Genomic DNA, 24,105 nt, shown 5'->3' with positions numbered 1-24,105 from the left:
CCTAAAAATTGTAGATAAGTGGGTAAAAACCATGGTGGCAGCGGTATTTTGTATTTGTTTTATACAGTGTTTGCTATTGTAAAAGTTTTTTGCACGTTTCTCTTAAAATTCAGATAAAATGGCTACAGAAGCAAAACCTTTTGCATTCCATATGTGTTAATGTAAGAATTCACATTTGTTTAGTGTCTTCAATCCAAGGATCTCAAAATACTTTACAAACTATTAAACCTCTGTGATAGGCAGTGGTGAGCTGGAGCCGGTTCCCACAGGTTCCCAAGAACCGGTTGCTAAAATTAGACCTCTGTGGAGAACCAGTTGTTAAAGGGCCAGGGGGTGGGCAAAGAACTCCGGTCCGCGGGCCGGACCATCCTGTTGCTCCCAGGATTCCCAGCTGGGGAGGCTGAGGCTCCCCCGGCCCTTCCCCCGCTTTCCCCCAGCTACAGCATGGCCAGCCGCCGGCATCAGCTGGGCAGCTCAGCTGCGCTCCGGAGTCGTCCTGCTGCTTTGAGCTGCCGGCAAGGTAAGGGGGGAGGGGGCTGCAAGCTCTAGGGCTGCCGAGGGGGCAAGTGGGGCAATTTGCCCCAGGCCTTGCAGGGGCCCCCGACCCCACGACTATGTCTCCCCTGGCCCCTCCCTAGCTCCCTCCCCCTTAAATCAGAACTTTTTATAGGGAACTAGTTGTTAAGATTTTGGCAGCTCATCACTGGTGATAGGTCAAAGAACACTTTACCCATCCCTGAAATGCAGCCATCCCCGGGGTGGAAAACAGCAGTTGTTTTAACACTCTACTTCAATATGACACAACTGTTTCTGGTTCCTGATCATGCCAGCACTCTGTATATGGCACATTGGCTGACGTTCATTGGTTCTGCATACAGAGTGCTTACAACTGTGGACTTGCATCTGATCTGTCTTCCACTAATGTAACACTATTGATGTTGGTGGGTCAAACTCTTGATTTACATTCATGTAAGGAGAGTGGAATCCGGCTCTGGGTCTGACTAGAACTGTAGGCAAGAGGTAATCGGCGATTTACATACTGAAGTGTAGGCAGAATTCCCAAGTTGGAATTTGGCCAGGACACTCGAGTTAACAGTCCTGCTATTACAAACGTGCCCATATGATGTGCACACTAAAGAAAAGGATCTAATCCTCAAAGTGAAAATAGTGTTTGATTTTCATAATCTCTTTATCATGTGGCAGATGTTTGGGGTCTGTGTAAAATACAAGGTGTGGTTTGGAGGGGTAGGGGTGTGAAGAGAGATTTTTTTTTAATGTGTACAGCTGTTTATTAAGCAAATCAGCATTGTTTCACTGTTACCTGTGGAATAGTTCCAATGAAATCCCAGCTGCACAGCTGGCCTGTGTATCAGTTAAGGGCTGAACCAAAACCCCAGCTTCAAACATTCCTGAACTTTGGAAAAACTCTGAACTGTGCAGGCTTGCAGCTCAGTCCCATCCTTATTTAAAAGAGCTCAGTCATTCAGCCTGTAAACCTAGATACTGTGCCTAATTCCATTTTCACGTACACCAGCTTATATCAGGAGTCCCTCCGCTGATTTGAGAGCAGAATCGGGGCCTCTTAATCCTGTTTCCTTCCTGAAACAGCTACCTTTAGCGGAGGGGCATCTCTTCATGCAGCGCACTGGAACGTGAGTGCTCTAAGTGCTCCAGAGCCTAGAGAGCCAGGTATGGCTCAGAATTTGGGTCTGGGAGGGATCAGTGGGGAGCGAAGAGGTCCAGCTGGACTAGAAGCAGCAAAACATGCACGAAGGTGAATCAGCTTTGCAAATGAGAGCCGAGACCTAGCTGGGTGAAGCAGCCCTGAGGCATCAACCCCCGTCAGAGGCTGTGCTTTCAGTGCACCCGTTGCTAAACAGCTCTGCTTGTTTTGGCCTTAGCACACACCTGCAAATTGCATTTTCACCCTGCCTCTCCATACAGAGAGAATCTGCAGTAATAGAAGGCCTGGTCTCTGAAGGCAACCTGACCTTTTCTGTATTCACACTGAGGTGAAGTAAGCTGAGATCAGAATGCTGGGCCCCTCTGGGAGGTCTGCATGTAGGAGAGTCTGCATAGGTTGGCGTCTTGAGCACGTTTATCATGGATAAAGGACACTTCAGTATTTAACCGAGAGGGCTGTTTTCAGTCAATGGGAAAAGCTTGGTCTTTTAAAACTTATCTGCTATTGACTTTGTTCCATTTCGAGTCTTAACAATGACAACCTTTTATACCAGCAGGAATACAGAGCCCCCAAGGCCCAGTCCCTGCGGGACAAATGGAGATGGACCCAAACTCAAAATACGGTGGGACTTGAAAATCTGAACCCAGAAAACTTGCAATCTGTGGGCCCAATCCTGCAAACCCTGCCAGGTGCCATGCTTCCTTCTGTGCATAATTCCACTGAAACCCAGTAAAAGTGTTTGCAGAATCAGGCCCTACACAGTGAGGCAATAAGGCACGAGGAACAGAGGAGAGCAGAGGCTTCAAAAAAAAATAGGGAGCTTTGATGGAGACGAGTGAGGTACTTTGTGCCCGGGGTGGGAGAGGCAGTTTCAGGTGTATGGCCTGAAAGAAGGTGTGTGGAAGAGGAGAGAAGCTGAGGAGCACAAGGAGGTGAGAGCAGAGGGGTAAATGGGTGCAGCAGAGCTGGGCAGGACCTGGAAGATCAGGATGAGGTGCTTGAAGAGGAGGCTGATGAAGGGAGTTGAGGAGTGGGGCAGGAAAGGTATAACACCAGAGCATCAGGAGAGGAAGCATGATCCAGGTCCCTGCTCTGCCATAAACTTCTGTGCGTCCCTGGACAAGTCACTTAGAGTCCCTCGACGACGACGCCAGAGATGTGACTGCAGCGCTTGGCTCTGGCTAGCGCAGATAATGGTTGTGAAGCTGCAGCATGGGCCGTACAAGGGGAATGTGCTCGAGCGGCCAGCCCATGCCGACGTGCTGCCATCACACCTCTGCTTGCAGCGTAGACGTATCCTTAGTCACGTTCCCTATCTGCATAATGGGGATAACAGCACTAGCCTACCCCACTGGGGTGTTGTAAGAATAAGTACGCTAAAGATTGTGAGAGGTTCACATGCTGTGGTGTGGGGGGTGTTTAATATGTCAGTGTTTTTAGATAGGTAAGATCGGGCTGTGACATTTTGCATAGGTGGAAAGATACAGAGAGAGAGAGATGTTGTTATGAGGGAACAGTATTTTCATATCAAAGCAATAAACAGCTTATGCAGGGTCCATCACTGGCAGGGTACTAGCAATGGGGAAGGGAAACGCAGTTTCACTGAAAAGAAATCTAGCTGAGAAAGGAATAACATGATCCAATGGCTGGAAGTTGCAGCTAGACAAATTCAGACAGGAAATGAGGCATAAATTTTTAACGGTGAGAGTAATTAACCATTGGAACAACTTAGCAAAGGTCGTGGTGGATTCTCAGTCACTGACCATTTTTAAATCAAGATTTGATGTTTTCCTAAAAGATCTGTTCTAGGAATTGTTTTGGGGGAGTCCCATGGCCTGTCATACAGGAGGTCAGACTAGATGATCACTGTGGTCTCTTCTGGCCGTGGAATCTATAAAAAGAAAACAGCAAGCGTGTGTCATTTATCCTGCACTTTGGGGCTTATCAGCTTCCAAAGAGGGTGTGTATTAAGTGTCTGTGTTGTGGTCTAGGCATGGACTGCGACCCCATTGTGCCAGGGCTGTATAAACACGGAACAAAAAAAAGATGCTTCCTGCCCCAAAGTACTTGCAGTTGAAGTAAGTTTTACCCTCCTCGAGGATGTGCGCTATAAAATCTCTCATGTCCAGGTTGAGAGTTTAGATCGTGCACCTCTACATGCACGTTCACGATGACATCAAATGTTGGTAAAAGAAAATATCTAAAAGCAAACATCAAGGTTATCGGATGTACAGGGTTTACAAAAATGCTGATGTGCTGTAGTCAGGGATGGTTTAACATGCAGAAATTTCCCAGCTGAGCAGGGCAGAAGTAATAATGCATTACTGACAAGGCAGACACCTCCTGTACGTGTGGCAGGGGGGCTGGAGAGAGGGCTCGTATTCTTTAGTCAATTACATCACTCTGCCATGCAGGGGAAATGACCCATCGTGGGAAGCAGGACTGGACATCAGGGAGCTGGCTGCCGTACACAATACAACATGCTTTAGTGCTTCTAATAGGAGAGCTTTTAGACATTTCATTTAGCACCAGAATCTGTGTGGGTTCAGAGAATGCATGCACCTAATCTGGTAGTTAAAGAAAAACCCTGGCTGTCAGTCAGATTAGTCACACATGAAAGCCTCTCTGTTCTATGGAACTAGGTGTATGAAAACAAGGATGTTAAATGGGAGTTGAGAACTGACTATATTGAATATTAATACTGTCCACTCCGAAGAGATTATCCCACCCTACCCCACCCCGAAAGAGAGCTTATTATGCAATAAGAAACCCGTGGCACCAAGTCTCAGAGCCTGGTCAGCTGACTCAGGCTCATGGGGCTTGGGCTGTGAGACTAAAAATTGCAGTGTAGACATCCAGGCATGGGCTGGAGCCTGGGCTCTGAGACCCACCCCCATCCTAGGGTCTCAGAGCCCAAGCTCCAACCCAAGCCTGGACGTCTACACTGCAATTTCATAGCCCTAGGACATGAGCCTTGTGAGCCTGAGTCAGCTGACCCAGGCCAGCTGCGGCCATGCCACGGGACTCTTGTTGCAGTGTAGATGTACCCTTTAAGACTTACATTATCTGCATTTTACACTGCGGTAGAGACTTGTGAGGGCCACAGTTAGAAGAGCAGAGTCTGCTATTGTGTTTGCTTCTCTCCAGGAAACTAACACACTGAACACATGCCAAAGTGGAAAGAAATCAATAGTGCTCTGAAAGTGAAAGTGGAGTAAGAAGGAAATTGACATGAGCAGGTATATGAGCTGATGCCTTGAGCTAATGTGAAATATGGTGGTTCTTAGCAGGCAGAAAGGAGGGATCTGATTCACTGTGCTGCAGTAACTAATTTCAAATCAACCAGATTAACTCAATGCTGAATCAGGTCCAAGGCTTCTACAAGTACTCACAATAGTAACTTTTTTTGCACAGATTAAACCAATGGCTTCATTTGCTACAGTAGAAGCAGAATTGTTTTAAAAATAAGGAGGCTACATGAAATGTATCATAGAATCATAGAATATCAGGGTTGGAAGGGACCTCAGGAGGTCACCTAGTCCAACCCCCTGCTCAAAGCAGGACCAATTCCCAACTAAATCATCCCAGCCAGGGATTTGTCAAGCCTGACCTTAAAAACCTCTAAGGAAGGAGATTCCACCACCTCCCTAGGTAACTCATTCCAGTGCTTCACCACTCTCTGAGTGTAAAAGTTTTTCCTAATATCCAACCTAAACCTCCCCCACTGCAACTTGAGACCATTACTCCTTGTTCTGTCATCTGCTACCACTGAGAACAGTCTAGATCCATCCTCTTTGGAACCCCCTTTCAGGTAGTTGAAAGCAGCGATCAACTTCCCCCTCATTCTTCTCTTCCACAGACTAAACAATCCCAGTTCCCTCAGCCTCTCCCCATATGTCATGTGCTCCAGCCCCCTAATCATTTTTGTTGCCCTCCGCTGGACTCTCCAATTTTTCCACATCCTTCTTGTAGTGTGGGGCCCAAAACTGGACACAGTACTCCAGATGAGGCATCACCAATGTTGAATAGAGGGGAATGATCACGTGAGCAGCTGTCTTGGACCGAGTTTTATTTACAGACGTGGCTATGCAGAGATTAATCTAAAACTATTCTTGGCTTGGAGAATAGTTTGGACTATTTCCACAACTGTGGTTTGAACAGGGCTACGCTTCACAGAGGCTATACTGCTAAATGGAGTGGTAGATGTGTCGGTCCCAGGATATTAGAGAGACAAGGTGGGTGAGGTAATATCTTGTATTGGTGGGAGAGACAAGTTTTTGAGGCACACAGAGCTCTTCCCCTGGTCTGGGAAAGGTACTGCCGCATCACAGCTTAGCATAAGTAGTTAGCACATATTCTAAGGGACCACCCAAGGTAGCCGTTAACACCTCTGAAGTCATAGGACAAAGAGGCAGGAGGGGTTTGGGAGGTTACAGATTGTTGTAATAAGCCATAAATCCAGTGTGTCTGTTCAGTCCATGGTTTTTAGTGTCTAGCAGAGTAATGGATTTAAGCTCCCAGGCTCGTATTTTGAAAGAGTTGTGCAGGTTTCCTTTGAGGACGAGGACTGATAGATCAATATCACTGTAACTGTAGTTCTTCTTCAAGTGGCCTCTGCAATATTCCTTCTGCACCTGGATCTCCTTGTGGGAATATGCAGAAGCCACTCAAAGAAAAAATATTTGATTTGTCTGTAAAATTGGATTCCATGCAGCAGTTCTCAGTAATGCAACCACAAGACTTCCAGTAAAGAAATTCTCTTTAGGAGAGCACTTCCGAATCTCCCAGCAGATCCAGTCTAACTTCACTATAGCAGCTAATTGCTGTGTTATCTTTAATATGTAAACACCCAGTAATTAAGTTATCAGGAAAGCTACTATATCGACAATCAGTTACAGGATAAACTGATAGAAGAGGAGGAGGTGGCTGCAATCTCCATAGTACACCTGTATTGAATATCTCTGAAATGATCAGATGATGAGCTGGAAACATACTTTAAGCTTCAATATATTTCCTCCCACTTCTCCAAGCTCCCCCTCCCCCAGCATTTTCTGAAGGGTTTAGTACTGGCTGAAAGGTAATTTTTCTTTTCTCCTAGAACACTATACATAAAGGAATCTTTTCTCTCCCATAGTCTGGGGCCTTTTCTGAGTCTGAAGTTCTGGCAATCACTGGGTGAGATTCTGGCTGCTCTTGCATGATGCACAAGCAAAGAGAGAGAAGATGGCATAGAAAGCTCTATGCACCTTGGCTCACCTGTGCAGGGGGCAGCCAGAATCTTGGTATTTGCACTCCCAGAGTCCTAGGTTGGATAGATATATAGCAAACCCACGTCCCCAGGGACCAGGACCAGTGTGTGCATGCTGCGTCCTGGTGCATGGACACACCTTCTTGGGGAGTGCACACAGGGTGCAGCATTAACTTCCCCAGTACCAGCCCTGCACCCTGTGGGGTTTCTGGTGCCACTGGGGGTTCTGTGCCTTTCTCCCTTTGTGTTCAGTGAATGCAAGTCTCAAGATTCTGGCTGCCTGCTGCACAGGTAAACTAACCCCTCTTCCTCATCCCTTGGGCATTCATGGAAGCTGTAATAACCAGGAGTGCATCCACCCCTTCTAGCAGCTAACCGTATAATTGCTAACCTGTACAGTGCAGTCTTCTGGTCACTTGAATAGCTGCCACCTTTCATCCCAGCAGTGACTTCTTTTCATTTCACACCTGTGCACCTTGTCATATGTTATCCCTTATGCGCCAACTAAAGGTTCAATAAATGAAGGAACAATAGGATGTCATCTCTGATACCATCAGGGAGTATTAATGAAAATTATTAATTTCTTGTTTGCTGAGAGCTGCTCCAGTGGGAGTCCTAACGTGTGATTAAAGGAACTAGCTAAAAGCAACTTATAAAGCTGGATTAGATACATGATCTCCTATTACGTTCCCTTTAGCTGAGAACTCTCTGAGAGAAGGGGGGTCTGGATTACTCTGGGTAACGTCAGAATTGGCAGGAGTGTTTTCTGACTGTTAGGTTTAGTTGGTGTCATGAATGATTTTAATCAGATTTAAATGGTGGCAAACATCACAAGCTTAAAGGATTTTAGCTTTATTGTTGGAGATTTACTTAGAAGCAATTTGGATTTTCAGGCATGAGCCTGCAATGCAAATTTGTTCCTGATGCCGTTCACAGGACCCTACATCTCAGGAACGGACCTTGTGTTTCAATACAACACAGATCCACATAGGAAAGGCCCAGTGCTCTTAGAAGTGAACCAAGGACTCCAGCATTCTGTTAAGCTCTGTCTGATGTTTTCCTTTAGAGACACTGTATTTTGGCTCCATTTCACTACATTGATTTCCAACAGATGAGTAGTGGGAAAACTACACATTTTTCATTTCAAAATGCTCTCTTGCTTAAGATACAGCAAAATAGCATATGTATTTTTGCCCTGATCTATATAGATATAGTTTTTTCTTCCTTACCTACCATTCACCTGGCTCCAGCCCAAAAGTCAACCCGGATGTGGTCTAAACCTGTCTCTATTCTTGCTTCTGAGGCTATTAGTTCACACCACGTGAACTCCTGGAGGTCAGTATTTGTGTTTGCTATATTACTCTGTGTGAATTTGCTGGGAACGTGCTGTCTCTTGGGCTAGTGTTTGATCTGTGATTCATCCAGACCAGTACATAGGTTCTGGAGAGGATGATGCCTATGTACATTGTCTCTAACTCCATATAGTCCTGACACTGCCTGCAAGTCCGGTCCTTAAGTGGTTCTGTGTTATGTTGTGGCAAAGGATACCATGCATGAAATCTGTGTTCAGATGATTTTGTAACATATGTTTGACTTAGCCTGAAGGACTGATATAGTGTAAGAGAGAGAGCCTGGAGCCAGTAGCTTACCAGTTTGAGTCCAGCCAGGGTCACTAGTGATTAAATGCTGTCGCCTCCTGATAGCTGTTCTGTGGCCTATGTGAAAGGGGTTGGTGTTCTCAATGCAGCTTCCCATGGGCTGATGGGCCACACCCACACGTACACAAAGTAACAAATGATGTTACTCGGCTCCTGTGTTGGCATTCTCAGCAGAGGCGCTGAGCATGGAAAATGAACGAACATTTTGTGTGTAGAGGATGGGTCCTCCAGAACCAGGTGGAGATGCTTTGCCAGCATGATGTGAGGAAGCTCATTCCACCCCACCACCACCTGCGCAGTGGATAATGACAAATCTTCCATCTCCAGGGGCAAATGACGCATTTCCCTTTGTTATATTTTATACGCAGTGTCGTTGTAGCCATGTTGGTCCCAGAATATTAGAGGGGCCAGGCGGGTGAGGTAGTATCTTTTAGAAGTTGGTCCAATAAAAGATATTACCTCACCTACCTCGCCCATCTTCCCTTTCTCTTCATCAATAACACGTCAATTTTTTCCTAAAATCTTGTCAGAAAATAGCCTCCGTGTGCATGCACTCTCTCCCCTCCTGTCTTCCATTTTATATTTCAGCTAAAACCACAGACATGCCGATTCAGGCTGCTCCAGTACTGATCTATATATTAATAATGACGTTATCCCTTGGAAGGCCACAGAGGTGTCCCTAACATGGCATCTCAGTCACCTTCCAAGACATCTCTTCCTGCATGATTTAGCCATTCAAGTGCTAATTGCCTCTGATTAAGTCAATCATTTGCAGAGTGAGTGGGTTAATTGGGTATAGTGGAAGCAATCAATTTAATCAGCATAGCTGGTTCCATAGCTGAGGTGCTACAATGCAGCAGGACAATAATTGGTTTATTAGCTCCTGGAAGGCAGCAAAGACAGACTTGATGGCAATGGGAAACTCTTTTCTGTCTAAAATGGTCTTCAGGAAAGATAATTTGCATATTAAGTGATTGTTAGGAAAGGACTGATTAGTTAAAAGACTGGAAATTCTTGCATTTGAAATATGTTCATGCATAAGAAACCATTTTGGTGCTAGTGCGTGGAGACCCGGGCCCTGGCAGCCAGTTACAATGTGAAGAATATGCGTCCAGTCTCCAAGTATTTGAGTGATCCTGACAGGTGCCAGAATGGCAGAACTAGCAGTGGAAGATTCATTGAGTCACAAAAAAGCGATAACACAAGTAGCTGCAGTGCCTCCCATTGGCCTGGCGAGTGTGCCTCAACCTGATTTTTCAGGTACCACTTAAGCGAGCGAAAGTGTAGTTCAGTCTCCATGCTCACTCTGCGTTTACTTGTTTGCCTTTCTGGTGAGACTCCCATTTTACACAGGCCACTGAACAACCTCAGCTGGTAACAACTATCAGTTGCAACCGACCTGGTCCAGATATGAACCAGTGACCTAGAGGCAAAATCTCTCATTAGCAAGTCCCTGAGCCACTCACTCCCTCTTAATGGACATGGGGTTGCTGACATCTCCAATAAAGTCTTTTCTACAGACCAGTAAACACTTAACTGGTAGTAAGTGCATTTGTTCAAAGAAATGACTATGCAATTATTTGTAAGAAGCTGTGCAGCCTAAACTCTTTAGCACCACTACAGTCAGGGAAGAAAGAGCTGGAGACATTCTGTGGTAGATGAAGAGACCATTTAGGGCTTTATCCCGCAAACCCTTGCTTAGATGATTGTGATCAGTCCTTCGTAACTGAACAAGTCCCATTGACTTATCTGGGCTACCCCTGTGAGTCAGCACTGCAGGTTGACCTGGTCGGAAAACGGATTTTCTGCTTCTTGGGAAATTCTGACATTCAGCGTTTGTTTTCATTCTGAATCAGTAAGGTTTCGTTTTCCAAACCTAATAGCTTCCTCAGTAAAATGCTCTGCTTTTAGGAAAGCCCCTCCCCACCCCCATTCTGCAGCCAGTATTTTAAGTGCCTTCCGGTAGCTGTTTTCAGGATCTTTCAGACAGAGGCATTCAAATCAGAGCCTCTTTCTGACATATTTAGTTTGCCTAGGGAACCTGGATGAGTTCATGTTCAGTTCAAGTCCAAGTCAATGTTTTTTCTGCTTATCAGTGTTGACAGGGGTGCAGACTCCCATTTTGGGCTGGCCAGAGAAGTAACTCGTAAGGACATTGCTCTAAAGGAAGGAAGAGAGAAATGAAACGAGCAACGTGTTTATAAAAATCTGTGCCAGTGCATAATGGGGATTAGCAGCTATGGCGATACAGCAACTAGGGCTCTCAGGACAAATATTTTGGTGGCCTCAGAGTGCGGCCACCAACTCTTGCTGGTGGCCACTTTCATGCTTTTTCCTAAAACAAATAAATATGCACATGCACACGTCCAAATCATCTAGCAAGTAAGCCCATTGTGAAAAGTGATATTAACAAATATTTCACCCCGAAACTCAACAGCTGTAGTGCTAAGGGGCAGCTCCACATTGCCTCACAAGCTTTGTGGGCCTCCTGCTCACCCCACTCTGGGATTTTTCCAAGGAACTCCTGCTATTAACGGCCACAGAGCTTCTACCTCTGCTCATGGGCTGCACACTGACACTGTGACCCCACCTGGTTAGGGCCTGGTCCTTTGGGCCCCTTCCTCTGCGGTCATGGAGGAGCTCCTGGCAGTGGAACCAGTGCCTGTTGCCTACCAGTATGGTGGGGGTGGTACAGAAGGAGCGTGCACTCCTGCTTGGCAAGGAGCCCCTGTGGGGGATGGGCAGAGTCAGGTAAGAGGATCATTTTGTGCTGGAGGGGAGGTGTGTGTTGGGGCCTAGGAGTGCTACCTCACCTAGCAAGGTGCAGTAGCCTCCCCTGAGCAGCTCTGCCAACATGCAACAGGCGTGGGAAGTTTGTTGTGGGGGGTCGGCTTGTAGGGAAGGAGGATTGTGAAGCCTCCAGTGGTTGAGATCATCATCATCTAAACGTTGTCTGAACCGCAACACTTCCGGGCAGCCCTGGAAACTGAGAGCCCAGCGGCCCCCAGCTGTCCTGGACAAAACATCTGAAATGTTGGCAACGCTGAAAAACTGGAGGTAAGATTTTAAAGAGGGGAAAAAAATGCTTCCCCTCTATGCTCTGTTGGCTTTGATATTGGTCACCGTGTCAGGCAGGCATCAGATGTTCTTTCTGTTCACTCTCTCCTGGTAATATCCTTCCCCCCCTCAAATTCAGCCTCTGGCTAGCCTGTCATGCAGCTTCTTAAGAGGCGTTATTGTTTCCCAGATGCCTCATATTATTAAGTGCTGCTGAAATTCTGGAGCTGCCTCTCTAGTTTAAAGGGACGAATAGAAATGGCTTCTGATGTATTCTCCAATCCCTTCCATTAGCTTCATGCTGAATATTGATTTCCTCAAGGAAATACAAACACTTTAAATATCTACCCTTGATCGGTAAACCACATGGCAAATCTTTGAGAATAAGCTGTGTAACATTTGTTATTCAAGAGAGCAACCAACAGACACAGACCATCAGAACCCAGTACGTGTTTCTGCCTCATGTGAAGCAAATCTCGCACTTTCATATCATATCAACGAGGCGTCACCTACAGACTGTCTGTCTTCTGTCAGCACCCTTAAAGGAGAAACACATTATTCCCATTCAGATCCATCGTGTACAGAGTATGTAGCATTTTCGCTGATGGATACAAACTTGACAGGTAGATGTGTCTTATTAGGAAGCCTTCAAAGCTTCAGTTCCTCATGAAGTCAAGTGAATTAATTTGTACCATGGTGGTGATGAGAGTCCTCTGGCATCAATCCGTGTATTTCATGCTCATCTTGATATTCTCAGCTGTTGCAGTTGTTGGCCAGGTTGACACTAGATACTAGCGGGCCACATACAGGCCAAACTTAGGTGTGGGATTGTTCAGCTTGCTTCTTCTCTTCTTCTGACTGTTCAGCTTGCTACTGGCTCCCATTTCTACTGCTTGGTGAAATGCACCCAGAGCTCCAGGTGCCTGTTGAGCTCAGATATTTTTTTTTTCATTAAAAAATGAAAGAAAAAGAGAAAAGGAAAAAAATGCTCCTGTAGTTTGAATTGGATTCTCTGTCCTCCAAGGACAGGAGGCCTGTAGAGGTTATTCCAAAGGAGGGACTAATGGTGCAGAACAATTTTGGTTCCAACTTGCAGTTCTGCAGAGAATATTTGTGGTTTTTTTATATTCGTTCTTTGGAATCATACATGTCTCCATTGCTCATGCTCGTGCAGTAGCTCGTCAGAGGTTTAACCTAAAATGGCAGAGCTTTTCCAACAAAGGAGGGAGGAAGAGAGCTGGAGGGAGAAGAATTTCACCAACTACAGAATGTAGAGACAGTAGCCCTGCTGGGGCGATCTGGTAGCTGTAAAGGAAGTTGTGTAACACACCCTGGTGATCCCCAGGGAGCAGGCTGGCTAGAAGCATGGAATAATGGAGCCAAATTTTGCTCTGATTTAAATTACTGTAAACCTGGAATAACTCCATTGACCATTTACATCAGTGTACCTGGGATCAGCCCAGAGGAAACGAACAGAAACTCATTTATCCTGAATTTAGTGCAGGTGAACAAGGCACAGGTGGTGGGTGGTGGGCTACGCAGAGTCTGAGGAAAACCAGTGAGCAGGATTTTGACTGTAAAGAATTAGTGAGGGGTTGCACACAGAGGCGGTGAGCAGCTCCTCAAGAGACGTACTTTGCTGTGGTCTGAGAGACCAACTGAGACCCGCAGAATGGCTGGCATCAGGATAGTGAGTCTGTGGGACTCGTGGCACTTGGAAGTATTTCGGTTCAACCGACCTCAGGTAACGGGGATTGTACGGTGCTGTGTATGAGTGGGTACTAGCTCCAAGGAGGGATCCTTTCTGTTACAAACCTGCTTCCATAGGCGTCAACTACATGAGTGCTCCAGCCCTGGAGCACCCATGGGGAAAAAAATAGTGTCTGCTCAGCACCCACCAGCCACCTGCCGATCAGCTGTTCAGTGGCGGGCGGGAGGGGTGGGAAGAGGCGGGGGTATGCTCAGAGGAGGGGATGGAGTAGAGGTGGAGTAAGGGTGGAGTAAGGAGGAAGAGGCGGAGTAAGGGTGGAGTCTTGGGAGAAGGTGTGGAGTGGGGATGGAGCACCCACCCAGAAAAATGAAAGTCAGCAGCTGTGCATGCTTCATAGCCATGTGTGTGTGGCTGTGCACAACCTGTACTAATTTTAAATGATAGGACTGTCAATAATGTATTATGGGCTATCCCTAGAGATGGGTGAAAATGCAAGTGCTCTTCCCGGAGTGGTAGCACACATCTGTACCTACTGGCAGCCAAAGGGGTTGTCGGGGATGGCACGACGGGGCCCAGCATTTTAAAAATGAAACCCGCTCCAATATCTGACCCCGACAGAGGGACAAGGAAAAGAAAGCACTGCCGACAGGCTCTAAATAGTTCCATCACTTACATCTGTATCAAGTTATGGGCCCATTTATCATCCTGCATTCCAGCAGTCTGATGGGTATTTTGGATTTATGCTGTGCTGTGGAGTTCACATTCAGGATTAGCAACAGCAGGGTTTTCACCATTGCGTTTATTTATGCCTAACATTGATGGCTTTGATTAACACTTTAAGGAAGGTCCATTTCAGCTTTTGGGAGACCGGTTGGCCTTTGCTTTCATAAATCCAGAAGGGGTAAATGTAGTTTGAAAAAGAAAGTTGTGTGATACTGGTTTACAGACTATAAACATCGGCACATTTAGTGGTTTTGTTTGTATCTTTAGCAGTAGCATATACAATTAAATTATCTTGCTTCAACCTCTCATCCATACAGAATATATTTATGCAGCTCAGACCTAGAAAGCAAATAGCACTTTTTTCCCTTTCTTTTTGTCTGTGGTTTATATAAATTTGGTGTGATGATGGACATTTACAATAACAGTCACTGGTAGAAATTTCTGAAATGCACTCCCAGGATGGCATTTCTGTAAATTGCCGTTTTATAATGTGCATACAGATAATAGTCTGCCTGCTAATACTGTAGCTGCTTTGCATATAGAGAAAGAGCTTAGTTACAAGTTAAAAAGCATTTCATTTTTTCACTTTACAATCCTAGCTACTGAGAGTCAATAATAAAAACTAAATAGAACAGAGAAGAGAAATTGAGAGAGAAATCTCGACGGGAATATTTTTATAATTAAGATCTCACACTGAAGGAGAGCATCAAACAGCTCAATCAGTATTTATAGTGATTATGTAGGAAACTGCTTGTAAAAAACAAACAAACAAAATGTTGTAAAATAAGGACACTGCTTAAAATGTTATCATTTGGCTGGCTAAGCTGCATGTTCTGGCTGTTGTGCCACTGGAGAGGGGCATGCAGTGGTTAGTTGCCATTGTGTTCGCTGTGTGGGAACGCTAAGGTAGGATAAAAATCAGCCTTTTCCTGATTTGTTTTAAAAATAGTCAGAGAAAACAAAATCCTTGGATTGACTTTAGCACTGGTGAAAGCGGTGTGGGGAAACCAAACAGGAACAAATATGGGTAGTGAAAGCTTCTTCTTCCAGTGATGGTCCCTATTGTATTCCACCAAGGGTTATGCGCATGCTTCCCCGTGGTGTCTTGCTAAAGAATCTCGGAGCTGGATGGAACCACTCAAAGCGGGACAAAGTAGTTGAGTGTCCCATGGCTCAGTCAGGTGCTGATTCAAAGTCCACTGAAGTCAGTGGAAAAATGGGGGTTTTCCCTGTTTTTTATAAGGTATTTGGAAATAGTCCCATTGGCTTCAGCGGGCTTTGGATATGTCCTGTCTGAGCAGACAGACACCAAAAGCAGTCAGCTATGTCCTTGTGGTTTTCTGTGTTATCAGCAACTATCCACCGGGAACTGGGTTTTATTTTTTCCCTCTGATTGCTTAGTAATGTCAACACTTGGGGCCAGATCCTGCTTTCCTCAGTTCTGCTCCTTGCACAAGCAAAATGAGCAAGATTCATGAGGTGAGACATTCTGGGGAGGTTGGTGTATTGGGAACCAATGAAAGAACTCAGCAGTGTCTCTGAAGGCTTCCCCAGTGTCTCTGAATACAATGTGCAATGCGAATCCCAGACCGCCTGTCAAATCGTGGTATCAAAGACTGGCGACCTTTGAAGCACAAGATCCAAAAGAAAGAGAGAGAGAGCAGAGTGAGGAAGGCACGTCTGAGGGGAAGAGTGGCTCTGTGGCCTGTTGGCTCTGTGTCTTGTAAAATGTTCATTTTTCAGCTTTTCTCTTTAAAAAAAAAAAAAAGAAAACTTTTCATCCATGATTCTCTGTTATTTCTTTCCTTTGCAGGGTACAGAGAAGGACTTCTGTGGAAGAGAGGACGTGACAACGGGCAGTTCTTAAGCAGAAAATTTGTGTTATCAGAACGGGAAGGCGCACTGAAGTACTTCAACAAAAATGATGTAAGCATCTGGGGCCACAGCACAGTCACCAGAGGTTTTATTCACGTGGGTTTGTCTTTGATCAAACAGTCCATGGTACCATTTTGTCATAAGGAGTCACTAACTTTTCAAAGACGTCAGGTCATTTATTCTTCTACTGCTCTAGGAACAAAGCCCAAGGCCCAGATTTGTAAAGGTATTTAGGTGTTGCTGGGCTCAGTGGTGCAATGCTGAACTGATTTAGGAGCCAAAATCTCATCTTAAAAGGGGATTTAGGCATTTAGGAGCCCAAATCCCATCAACTCTCAATGAGAGTTTGGCTCCTAAGTGCCTAAATCCCCTTTCAAAATGATATTTGGGCTCCTAAATTAGTTATGCATAGCAACACAGCACAGCAACATCTAAATACCTATACAAATCTGGGCCCACGTATGTGGAGTACTGCAGCTCCCTGATCCCATCATCTTTGTTTTCTGAGAGCAAGAAGTTTCTCTTGGCTCTAGCTCTGCGATGCTAGATCATAAGGAGCCGCCAATCTTCTCTACATCAGTTTTATGTCTGCGGCCCCACTGTGGTGGAGGCAACACCACACAACAGAGGAGAGGCTGCAGGCCCACTGTGGTGTTTGGATAGCAGAAGGAATTGGAAAGCCTATGGCAGCTACAGTCCTTGGTTTGTAAACTCCAAGGGCACAGGGGGCAGGCAGTGAAGAGTTCTCCTTTGGAGTCTGAATGCTCCCTTAAAGACCATGACAAACAGTCATAAAGGAAAATGCATCTGGTTTTTAATATTTCAGTGTCAAGCTAGGAAGTATTTGTCTTCTTCTCAGGACTGGATCTCATCTAGTGAAACGTGGAGCCATTAAAAAAAATTACATTTGTGATGAATGGGCAGGAACTTTACTGTCATGCACTCACCAAGCAGAGAAATCCAATGTGCTTTCCTGGCCTTTCTACATAAACCCAGAGGTGCCTGGCTGTCCTTGTGAAAACCTGGCACCTCTGTGGGCCCCAGTCAGTAGGGAAGAGAAGCTGGTTTGCCGGCTGCCCCACTGCCTGCTCTTGACACATAGCTGTGCTCTGTCTCTGGACAGTACTCCGTGCTGGAGGCAGCGCTGCCATTAAATGCATGATGGCGCAGCTAGTCTGTATGAATGCTGGGTGAAAGTATGTGGTGAGATATGGACACTGGACATTATTGTATTTGTTTTACCCCCAAATCCTCTCGTTAGTTTCCCACACTACAGTTCTCCTTCTCACCCAAGTAGAACTCTTGTTAATGTCAAACCCAAGCAGTGCTGTGTCCCTCTCTCCCCTCCCCTCACAACTCCCCCCCACAACTCCCCAACCCCAATCTTGGTGCTAGTTCATTTAGTGGTGTAAGGAGTGACATTCAGATTCAATACTAACCAGCTGATGCATCAAAACAGTGTCACTTTTAATGCTGATCCCTCTCCCTCATGCCTCAAGCATTATCCCTCTGCTCCCCTGCACCCTTTTTTTAATGCCAGCCTTATTTCCTCAATCCTAGGATTTGCCAGCTGTTTTGTGTATGGGCTTAATGGTTGTAAGATCTTTCGTTAACAAGCCGTGGGCAAAAATTCTGTTAAAATAATAGTGGATCGAGCCAGCAGCAGTCTTTTTTGGCTGCTTGATGAGCGATGGCGTCATGGAGGGGAATGGTAATGGAGGGAAGAACGTTTCTCCCGGTACTTTCTCCTCCATTCCCAGTGGCTAATTTAGAGGGGTGTCGCTGTCGTCATCTCCGCCACATGCTCTTTGAGGCAGTCCTGGTTTGTGGGTGGGAGAAATGCAATCACGGCCTAAAAGGAAGTGAGAGTCTCTGGTAACCCAGATGAAGTTGCTATCATCCACTCCAGTGGTTTAAAAAAAAAGTTTTCACAGTACTCCATGTGACGCCAGCACCAACCATGGGTGTGGTGGGAACCATATTGTCCACTCACTTCTGCCCTGCTTGGATTTCCCCACCACCTCACACATCCACATCCACTTTGAAACCCCTTCATGGTAAGGCTTCATGAGCCCAGGGCTGCACACTTGTATCTGCTGTGAGGTGGAGACTTACCCTCTGGTCACTGGGATACAGGAGCTCAGCTAGTCTGACCATATGCACATGGTAAAAATCAGCTGCTCCAACTTTGCGGACGTCAGCGCTTGCCACGTTGTATTCGGTGGCGGAGCACTGTGCACCAGTTTGGAGTCAATTGTCACACAGCAAACTGGTGGATATGCAGTTACATGCCGCCATGCGCATCATCTCTGGCACCCTGCGTCTGACTCCACTCCCATGGCTCCTAGTTCTGAGCAATATCACTCCTCCTCATATCAGATGAGAAGTTGCCAGTGGCAAGTTACTGGAGAAAGTTCACGCCAGCTCATGCCTGGCGCTGCACAATGAGCTTTTTAAACCACCAGCGTCACGTTGCCCATTATGGTCTCATCCACCACGCCAGGATGTTAGGGCAGGAATGCTCTGGCAAGAGGAATGGATCTGTTATCATCCCCAGCCAGTCCCTCAGTTTGCCTACCTGGTTTTGACCTGCCCCGTCACCAGTAGTCCCTGTTGAACAGGTTCCAGACCAGGCGAGGTCTCTGTGCAGCCAACCAGTATTGCCGGGGCCTTCGTCACAGCCCTTTGCGCAGCTGCAGCGCGACGCAGACAATGCCGCACATGGTCGATGAATGCCTGCTGACTAGATTCAGCGGTGGCCTAGAAGACCTGCATCACACCACTGCAGATGCCATCACTTGGCTAGACGACCATGCACACGCTAAATAAATAAAAGCACTTACAGAGCAAGATCCTTGACTGACGTCAGTGGGGCGACTTTGATTTGCACCAGCTGAAGTTCTGACACACGGTGCATAGGACTTTTAAGGCCTGGTTCTCCATTGTCTTACACCAGTTGCACCCAGTTGTAAGTGAAGGGAGCTACAGTGGCATAAAAACAGTGGTACCGAGTGGGGTCCTTAATCTTCAAAGGGCTTTATTCATTTTCAGTAGCTAAATCCACAGAGGGCCCCTTTGGGGCAGGTTAATTGTTAGACCTACTTCATATGAGTGGAACCTGTGCTACGGAGGTTCAGTGAGCTGCCTCGGAGGGAGTCTGTGTCAGCCCTGGGACTAGTGCGCAGCAGGAGGCCCCAGCTCCCAGACTCCTACTTAGACCTAATCCGTAAAACAGATCTAACCAGAGAAATAAATGATTTTCCTCCTTTGCAAGGGTTGGAAAGTGCTCTGCTGTCTCTTGCTCTGCCCAAGGACCTCCCAGTGTGGGGGCAGATAAGAGCAATGTGAGGAGTTCAGTTAAAAGCAAACAAATGTGTTTGTGTAGGAGAGAAAGTAATACCCGTGTGGAAACTGGCACTTTGTGTCCAGACAGATAGCGTGGCTATAAGAGATTTATTGTCATTGGCAAGGCCAGGCCAGCAGTGGACTGGTCCAGGATGCTTGGGATGCTGAAAGCATCCTGGCCTATTTGGTAAGTGGTCTGTAGTTTTTGCCTGGCTGAGCACATTTGTAATAGTGCTCAGCCAGGCAAAAATACAGGCCATTTATTAGTCTGGTGAAGATGCCAGTGAGAATCTGGAGTCAGGAGGAAGGTGACTGAGAAGGGTGTGGGAGAGGGGGTTCTTGTGCTAGGGAGGAGGCATGTCTGAAGTCACTGTGTTGCACAGCATCCTGTCTTGTGACCTAGCTGGTTCACCCCCCTTCTGGCCTGAACCTTCCCCCTTGTGCTGTAGTATTACACCAACTCTGCTGTATTTCCCAGAGCTGCAAAACGCTTTCCCAAGCTCACGGCAGCCATTCCTGGTGGGCTAGGTAAGTTTGCTGCATAATCACCAGGCCATTTTGTTGACCAGCAGCCTCAAAAGGGAGTGTTTCTGATTACATGAACTGCACGCTGGTTTGAAAGATGCTTTTCTGGTTGCTTTTCAGATGTTTATTCATTCAACTGTGTTTTCCAGGCAAAAGAACCCAAAGCAATTATGAAGATTGAACATTTAAATGCGACTTTCCAACCTTCAAAAATAGGGAACCCACATGGACTACAAATCACTTACTTGAAGGACAACAGCACAAGGAATATCTTTGTCTATCATGAAGATGGCAAGGTGAGAGCTCAGAGCTAACGGAATAGGCTGGTTTAGGTCCCAGGTGACATGGGTGCTTCCACAGAGCCTGGTCTAAGGGATGCACGTGGGGGGACCAGATATCAAGTGCAAAAAATTGGGATGGGAGTGGGGGTAATAGGCGCCGGTATCAGACACAGCCCCGAATATCGGGACTGTCCCTATAAAATGGGGACATTTGGTCACCCCAGCCTAGATGCAGTAGAACAGCCACATGCAGTGCCCCCTTGCCTAGCGCCTTCCATGCAATGGAACCACAGGGTTAGTGGCAATAAAAATTCTCTTTTTATGTAATAGGAAGCAAATAGAAGGGGCAGAAGAGGCAGAGCCTCCTGGGGAGGGGGATGGAAGAAACCAAGTGATCCCTGAATGCCTCTAAATAAATGCCTGTACTGTGTAAAAGCTCAAAAGCTTGTCTCTCACCAACAAGTTGGTTCAATAAAAGATATTACCTCACCCACCTTGTCTCTCTAAATATATGTAAGATCAGCGCTGCCCCTGGGCACCCCAAAATGCAGTCCTAACCCACTTCCCCCTCAGCTGTGTGGCAGCCATATTGGAGACGCAGTTGCAATCGTTTGGGGGTATGTCTGCCTCCAGTTATGAATTCCGTTGGGTTGTGTGAATTGGAACCGTCGCTCTGGATTAGATCATCCGCTCTGTAGCAGGAACAGTGGGGAAGCTCTGTCTGGAAAGCTGCCGCAGGCTGCCATCAAGGGCCATCCGGACTGAATGGCTCTCCCCTGGTGAAACAACGGGGCTGCCCACCATAGGGCCAGTGACATTGAATAGACATTTGATGCCAAAACCAGTTGGAGAGTGGAGGGGTCTGGAATTCCCACCCTCCTCCAGCCTACGCACCTGGCTGAGAGAATTGTTGTTTCCCTGTTTGACCACTTGAGCCTAAGGGGCAGAGATTGTTTCAAAACATGTGCTCCTCCTCCAAACCAAAGGAAGCTGTTCCATCTCCAGGAAGAGAAAGCCCAGCAGAGGAGTGGAGGCTGGAGGTACCGTGCCTTCCCTGAGGATCTATCTCGGGCTCACAAAAGGGGATGAGATCAGCCGGAGAGGGGTGTTCACCAGTTTGTGGTTTTCCATAGATCTGTAACTCTCTTGTCCTTCTTATGTGGAGAGAGAGAGAGAGAGAGAGAGAAAGAAATCCCTTTCCTAAGCCTGTGTGCCTTGCTTTACTGCCATGTGGTCCCTGAAGGGTATAACTACGACCAGAGCTCCCGCAGCCCCGTGGTCTCTGGCAGTGACCAAACTCCTGGGGGGCTCAGGAGGACAGAGGCTTCAGGGTCTGCACCTCAGAATGCACCTGAGAGACCCAGACTTAGAAGCAGGGATCCAGAGACGACAGGTAACTCTTGATGGTGGAGGGAGGAGGGGGATGTAACCGCCCACGTGTCTCCTCTGGGCTGAGGGGCAGCAGCGAACAAGCGCCTCAGTGGCAGCCAGGCTCTGCGGGCAGGAGCCAGCTCCGGAGGGCGTCGCTGGCTGGCGACAGGCTCTTCACAGGAGAGGCAAGAATGCATCAGAGGCGCAGAGCGCATTTAGAATGGAAAGCCAGGGGCCCGAGCAGGCCAGGAGGCTCCCACCAGGTTCTGATCCGCCGGTTCGTGGCAGGAGGTAACAGTTTTCTGGGGGGGTGCGCTCCACAGATTGAAAACCTCTGTGCTAAATAGAAGGCAGAAATCGGGGGTTGGGTGGATGACCCTGCGCTGCCTCTGCAGTGGTCAGTCACTATCCAGGGAGCTTAGCAGTTCATAGGATCCAGTGGTTGGCTCCCGTCACTGGTGTCTTTCCAGAGAGTGGGACTGGAGTGACAGGAGCCATCTCGCAACCTTATTTCCTTCCCCCAGCTACTTGGTCATCAGATTAAAGCCCACGGCTGTCATGTTTATGGACTTATTTTCCTTTGGCTGTCAAGCTGCCTTCATCCTTGGACAGTGCATGAAACTAAGCAGGGACTGTCAGAATAGCCCAGCAGGGTTTCACAGTACCAGCCGCTCCTGCAGGAGAAGGATCACCTTGGTGCTTAACCAGTTGCCACTATCTGTCCACACAGACCTCATAAATCCAACAGCTTTCCTAGTGGCAAGCAGTCCAGATGCAGGGCAGATTCACTTCCCAACTCATCTCCAGACAAAACAGTCCCGTGGTGCTAGTGGGAAACAATGCCTCATGGATAGATCTGTAACAAAAGAGATCTCTCTTCCCCCGTGACAGATTCAGGGTGAGGTAATTATTGAGAACACCTTTCTGCTTCTGTGCTGCGCTGCAGTGGCTCTGAACTGGCTTCCTGCTTAGTTCTGACCCTCCTTGTAGACAGCAGTTAGTATGTCCAGTCAGATTAGTCAGTAGAATGTGCGCTTCCATGGTGTTAGCTCTTCTGGCTCGCAAAGGATGGGTGGACGGATGGATGAAAGCAAACCCCGATTCCCCATTTTTAAATAGGTCGGTGTTGCCGTAGGCAGGAAGGGGTGCTTGATTATGTCTGCGTACCTTGCGATTGCTTTGGTGATATACCTAAAGAGCTGTGTTTCTTTAGCCTAGTGGTCTGAATCAAGTGGCGGTGGCTTCTCCGTCTTAGCACACTGCAGTTCATTGCTCAGCGCACCAGGAGACTCAGTCGCAGTTAATAGTGCAGTGTGTTCTGAATCTCAATGAGCTGCCCCCTCAGGGGCTCTCCCCAAAAACTCCCACTGCCCCACATGTGAAAGCTGTGACAAGGTATCAGAGCCCTATACAAGGGAGGTGATCACGAGATTAGCTGTTCAACATCGCAAGGTGTCACTCATGTCATGGACAGTCAATTCCCTGGCAACAATTTTACTCCAGCGACTCCTGCTTATGAAAGATGTAGTTGTTATCATGACTATTTATGATTGGTTTAGTGCTGATGATCTACTTGGCCCTGTACAGCACATGAAATAGAAACGTTCCCTGTCCTGAACAGCTGAGAGGCAGATACAGACAAGATGAAACATACAGGGAAACCCAGACAAGGCTCGTTTTTTATCTTTTAAAATGATAAACTCCCTGCTGAACAGCCTCATAGAAGAAGTGGTTTGTGTGGCTTTGTCTGTTCTTTTAAGAAGGACCTAGTGGTCTGATTCTCCTTTCGCCCTGGAGTTATTCCTGCGTTACATCAGTGAGACAAGGTGGGCGAGATCATCTCTTTATTGGGCCAACGTCTGTTGGTGAGAGAGACAAGGCTTTGAGCTTACACTGAGCTCTTCTTCAGGTGAGTGAGAGGAGAGTCAGACCTCTGATGTAGCTTTTATATGCTGAGCTGTTGTTTTTGTGTAGACGATAAAGCAGCAGTTCTCAAACTGTGGGTCACCAGGGCTGGCTTAGACTTGCTGGGGCCCAGGGCCAAAGCCCCACAGCAGTGGGGCTCAGGTTTTGCCTGTCCCACCCCACCCAGGGCAGTGGGACTTGGGTAGTCTCAGGCTTCGGTCCCCCCTCCTAGGGTCGTGTTTGTTGTCAGAAGGGGGCGGGGGCCACGGTGCAATGAAGTTTGAGAACTGCTGTTATAAAGGAATGACCTGATTTGGGACTTTTCCCTCTACCGTCACAGGGCCTCATTCATCCCCAGTGTAACGACCCATGTTAGCGACGTCCCATCAGAACTGAATGTAGCCCAGCTCTATGGGGAGGTTTCACTGATACAGTGTCGGAGCTCAGTGGTACATCAGCACGCAATGGGTGGGAGGTAAACTTTCTGAGAGCGCTCTCGGATTGCTCTCCAAGTAATTCTAATGCCAGAGCGCTCCTCTCATGAGCTTGGGTGGTCCAGAACGTGGAGTAATCACATGCCCATCTCAATGTTTATACAACCAGTTAAATAGTTATGAAAAGAGCCCCGCTGTTTCCCACAGAGTTTTCACTGAAACAAAATGTTGCCATCTCAAATAGTGCTAAATGTTAAAAGCCAGTATTAAATTTTAAATGGAAAATGT

General features: G+C 47.0%; 1 protein-coding gene across 4 annotated transcripts in view; it reads left to right on the top strand.

Moving 5' to 3' along the window:
- Positions 1 to 24,105, top strand: part of ADAP1 (ArfGAP with dual PH domains 1) — a 111,313-nt gene that overhangs the window by 68,660 nt on the left and 18,548 nt on the right. For all 4 annotated transcript variants that reach the window (XM_044981066.1, XM_044981068.1, XM_044981064.1 and 1 more), the window contains exons 5-6: positions 15,895 to 16,007; positions 19,976 to 20,122. In XM_044981066.1, the coding sequence (XP_044837001.1) occupies positions 15,895 to 16,007; positions 19,976 to 20,122 (260 nt within the window). The remainder of the gene's footprint in view (positions 1 to 15,894; positions 16,008 to 19,975; positions 20,123 to 24,105) is intronic.

The sequence above is a fragment of the Mauremys mutica genome, chromosome 11 (genome assembly GCF_020497125.1).
Source record: "Mauremys mutica isolate MM-2020 ecotype Southern chromosome 11, ASM2049712v1, whole genome shotgun sequence".
In the NCBI taxonomy this organism is placed as follows: domain Eukaryota; kingdom Metazoa; phylum Chordata; order Testudines; family Geoemydidae; genus Mauremys; species Mauremys mutica.
This window is presented reverse-complemented; position numbering and strand designations above follow the sequence as displayed.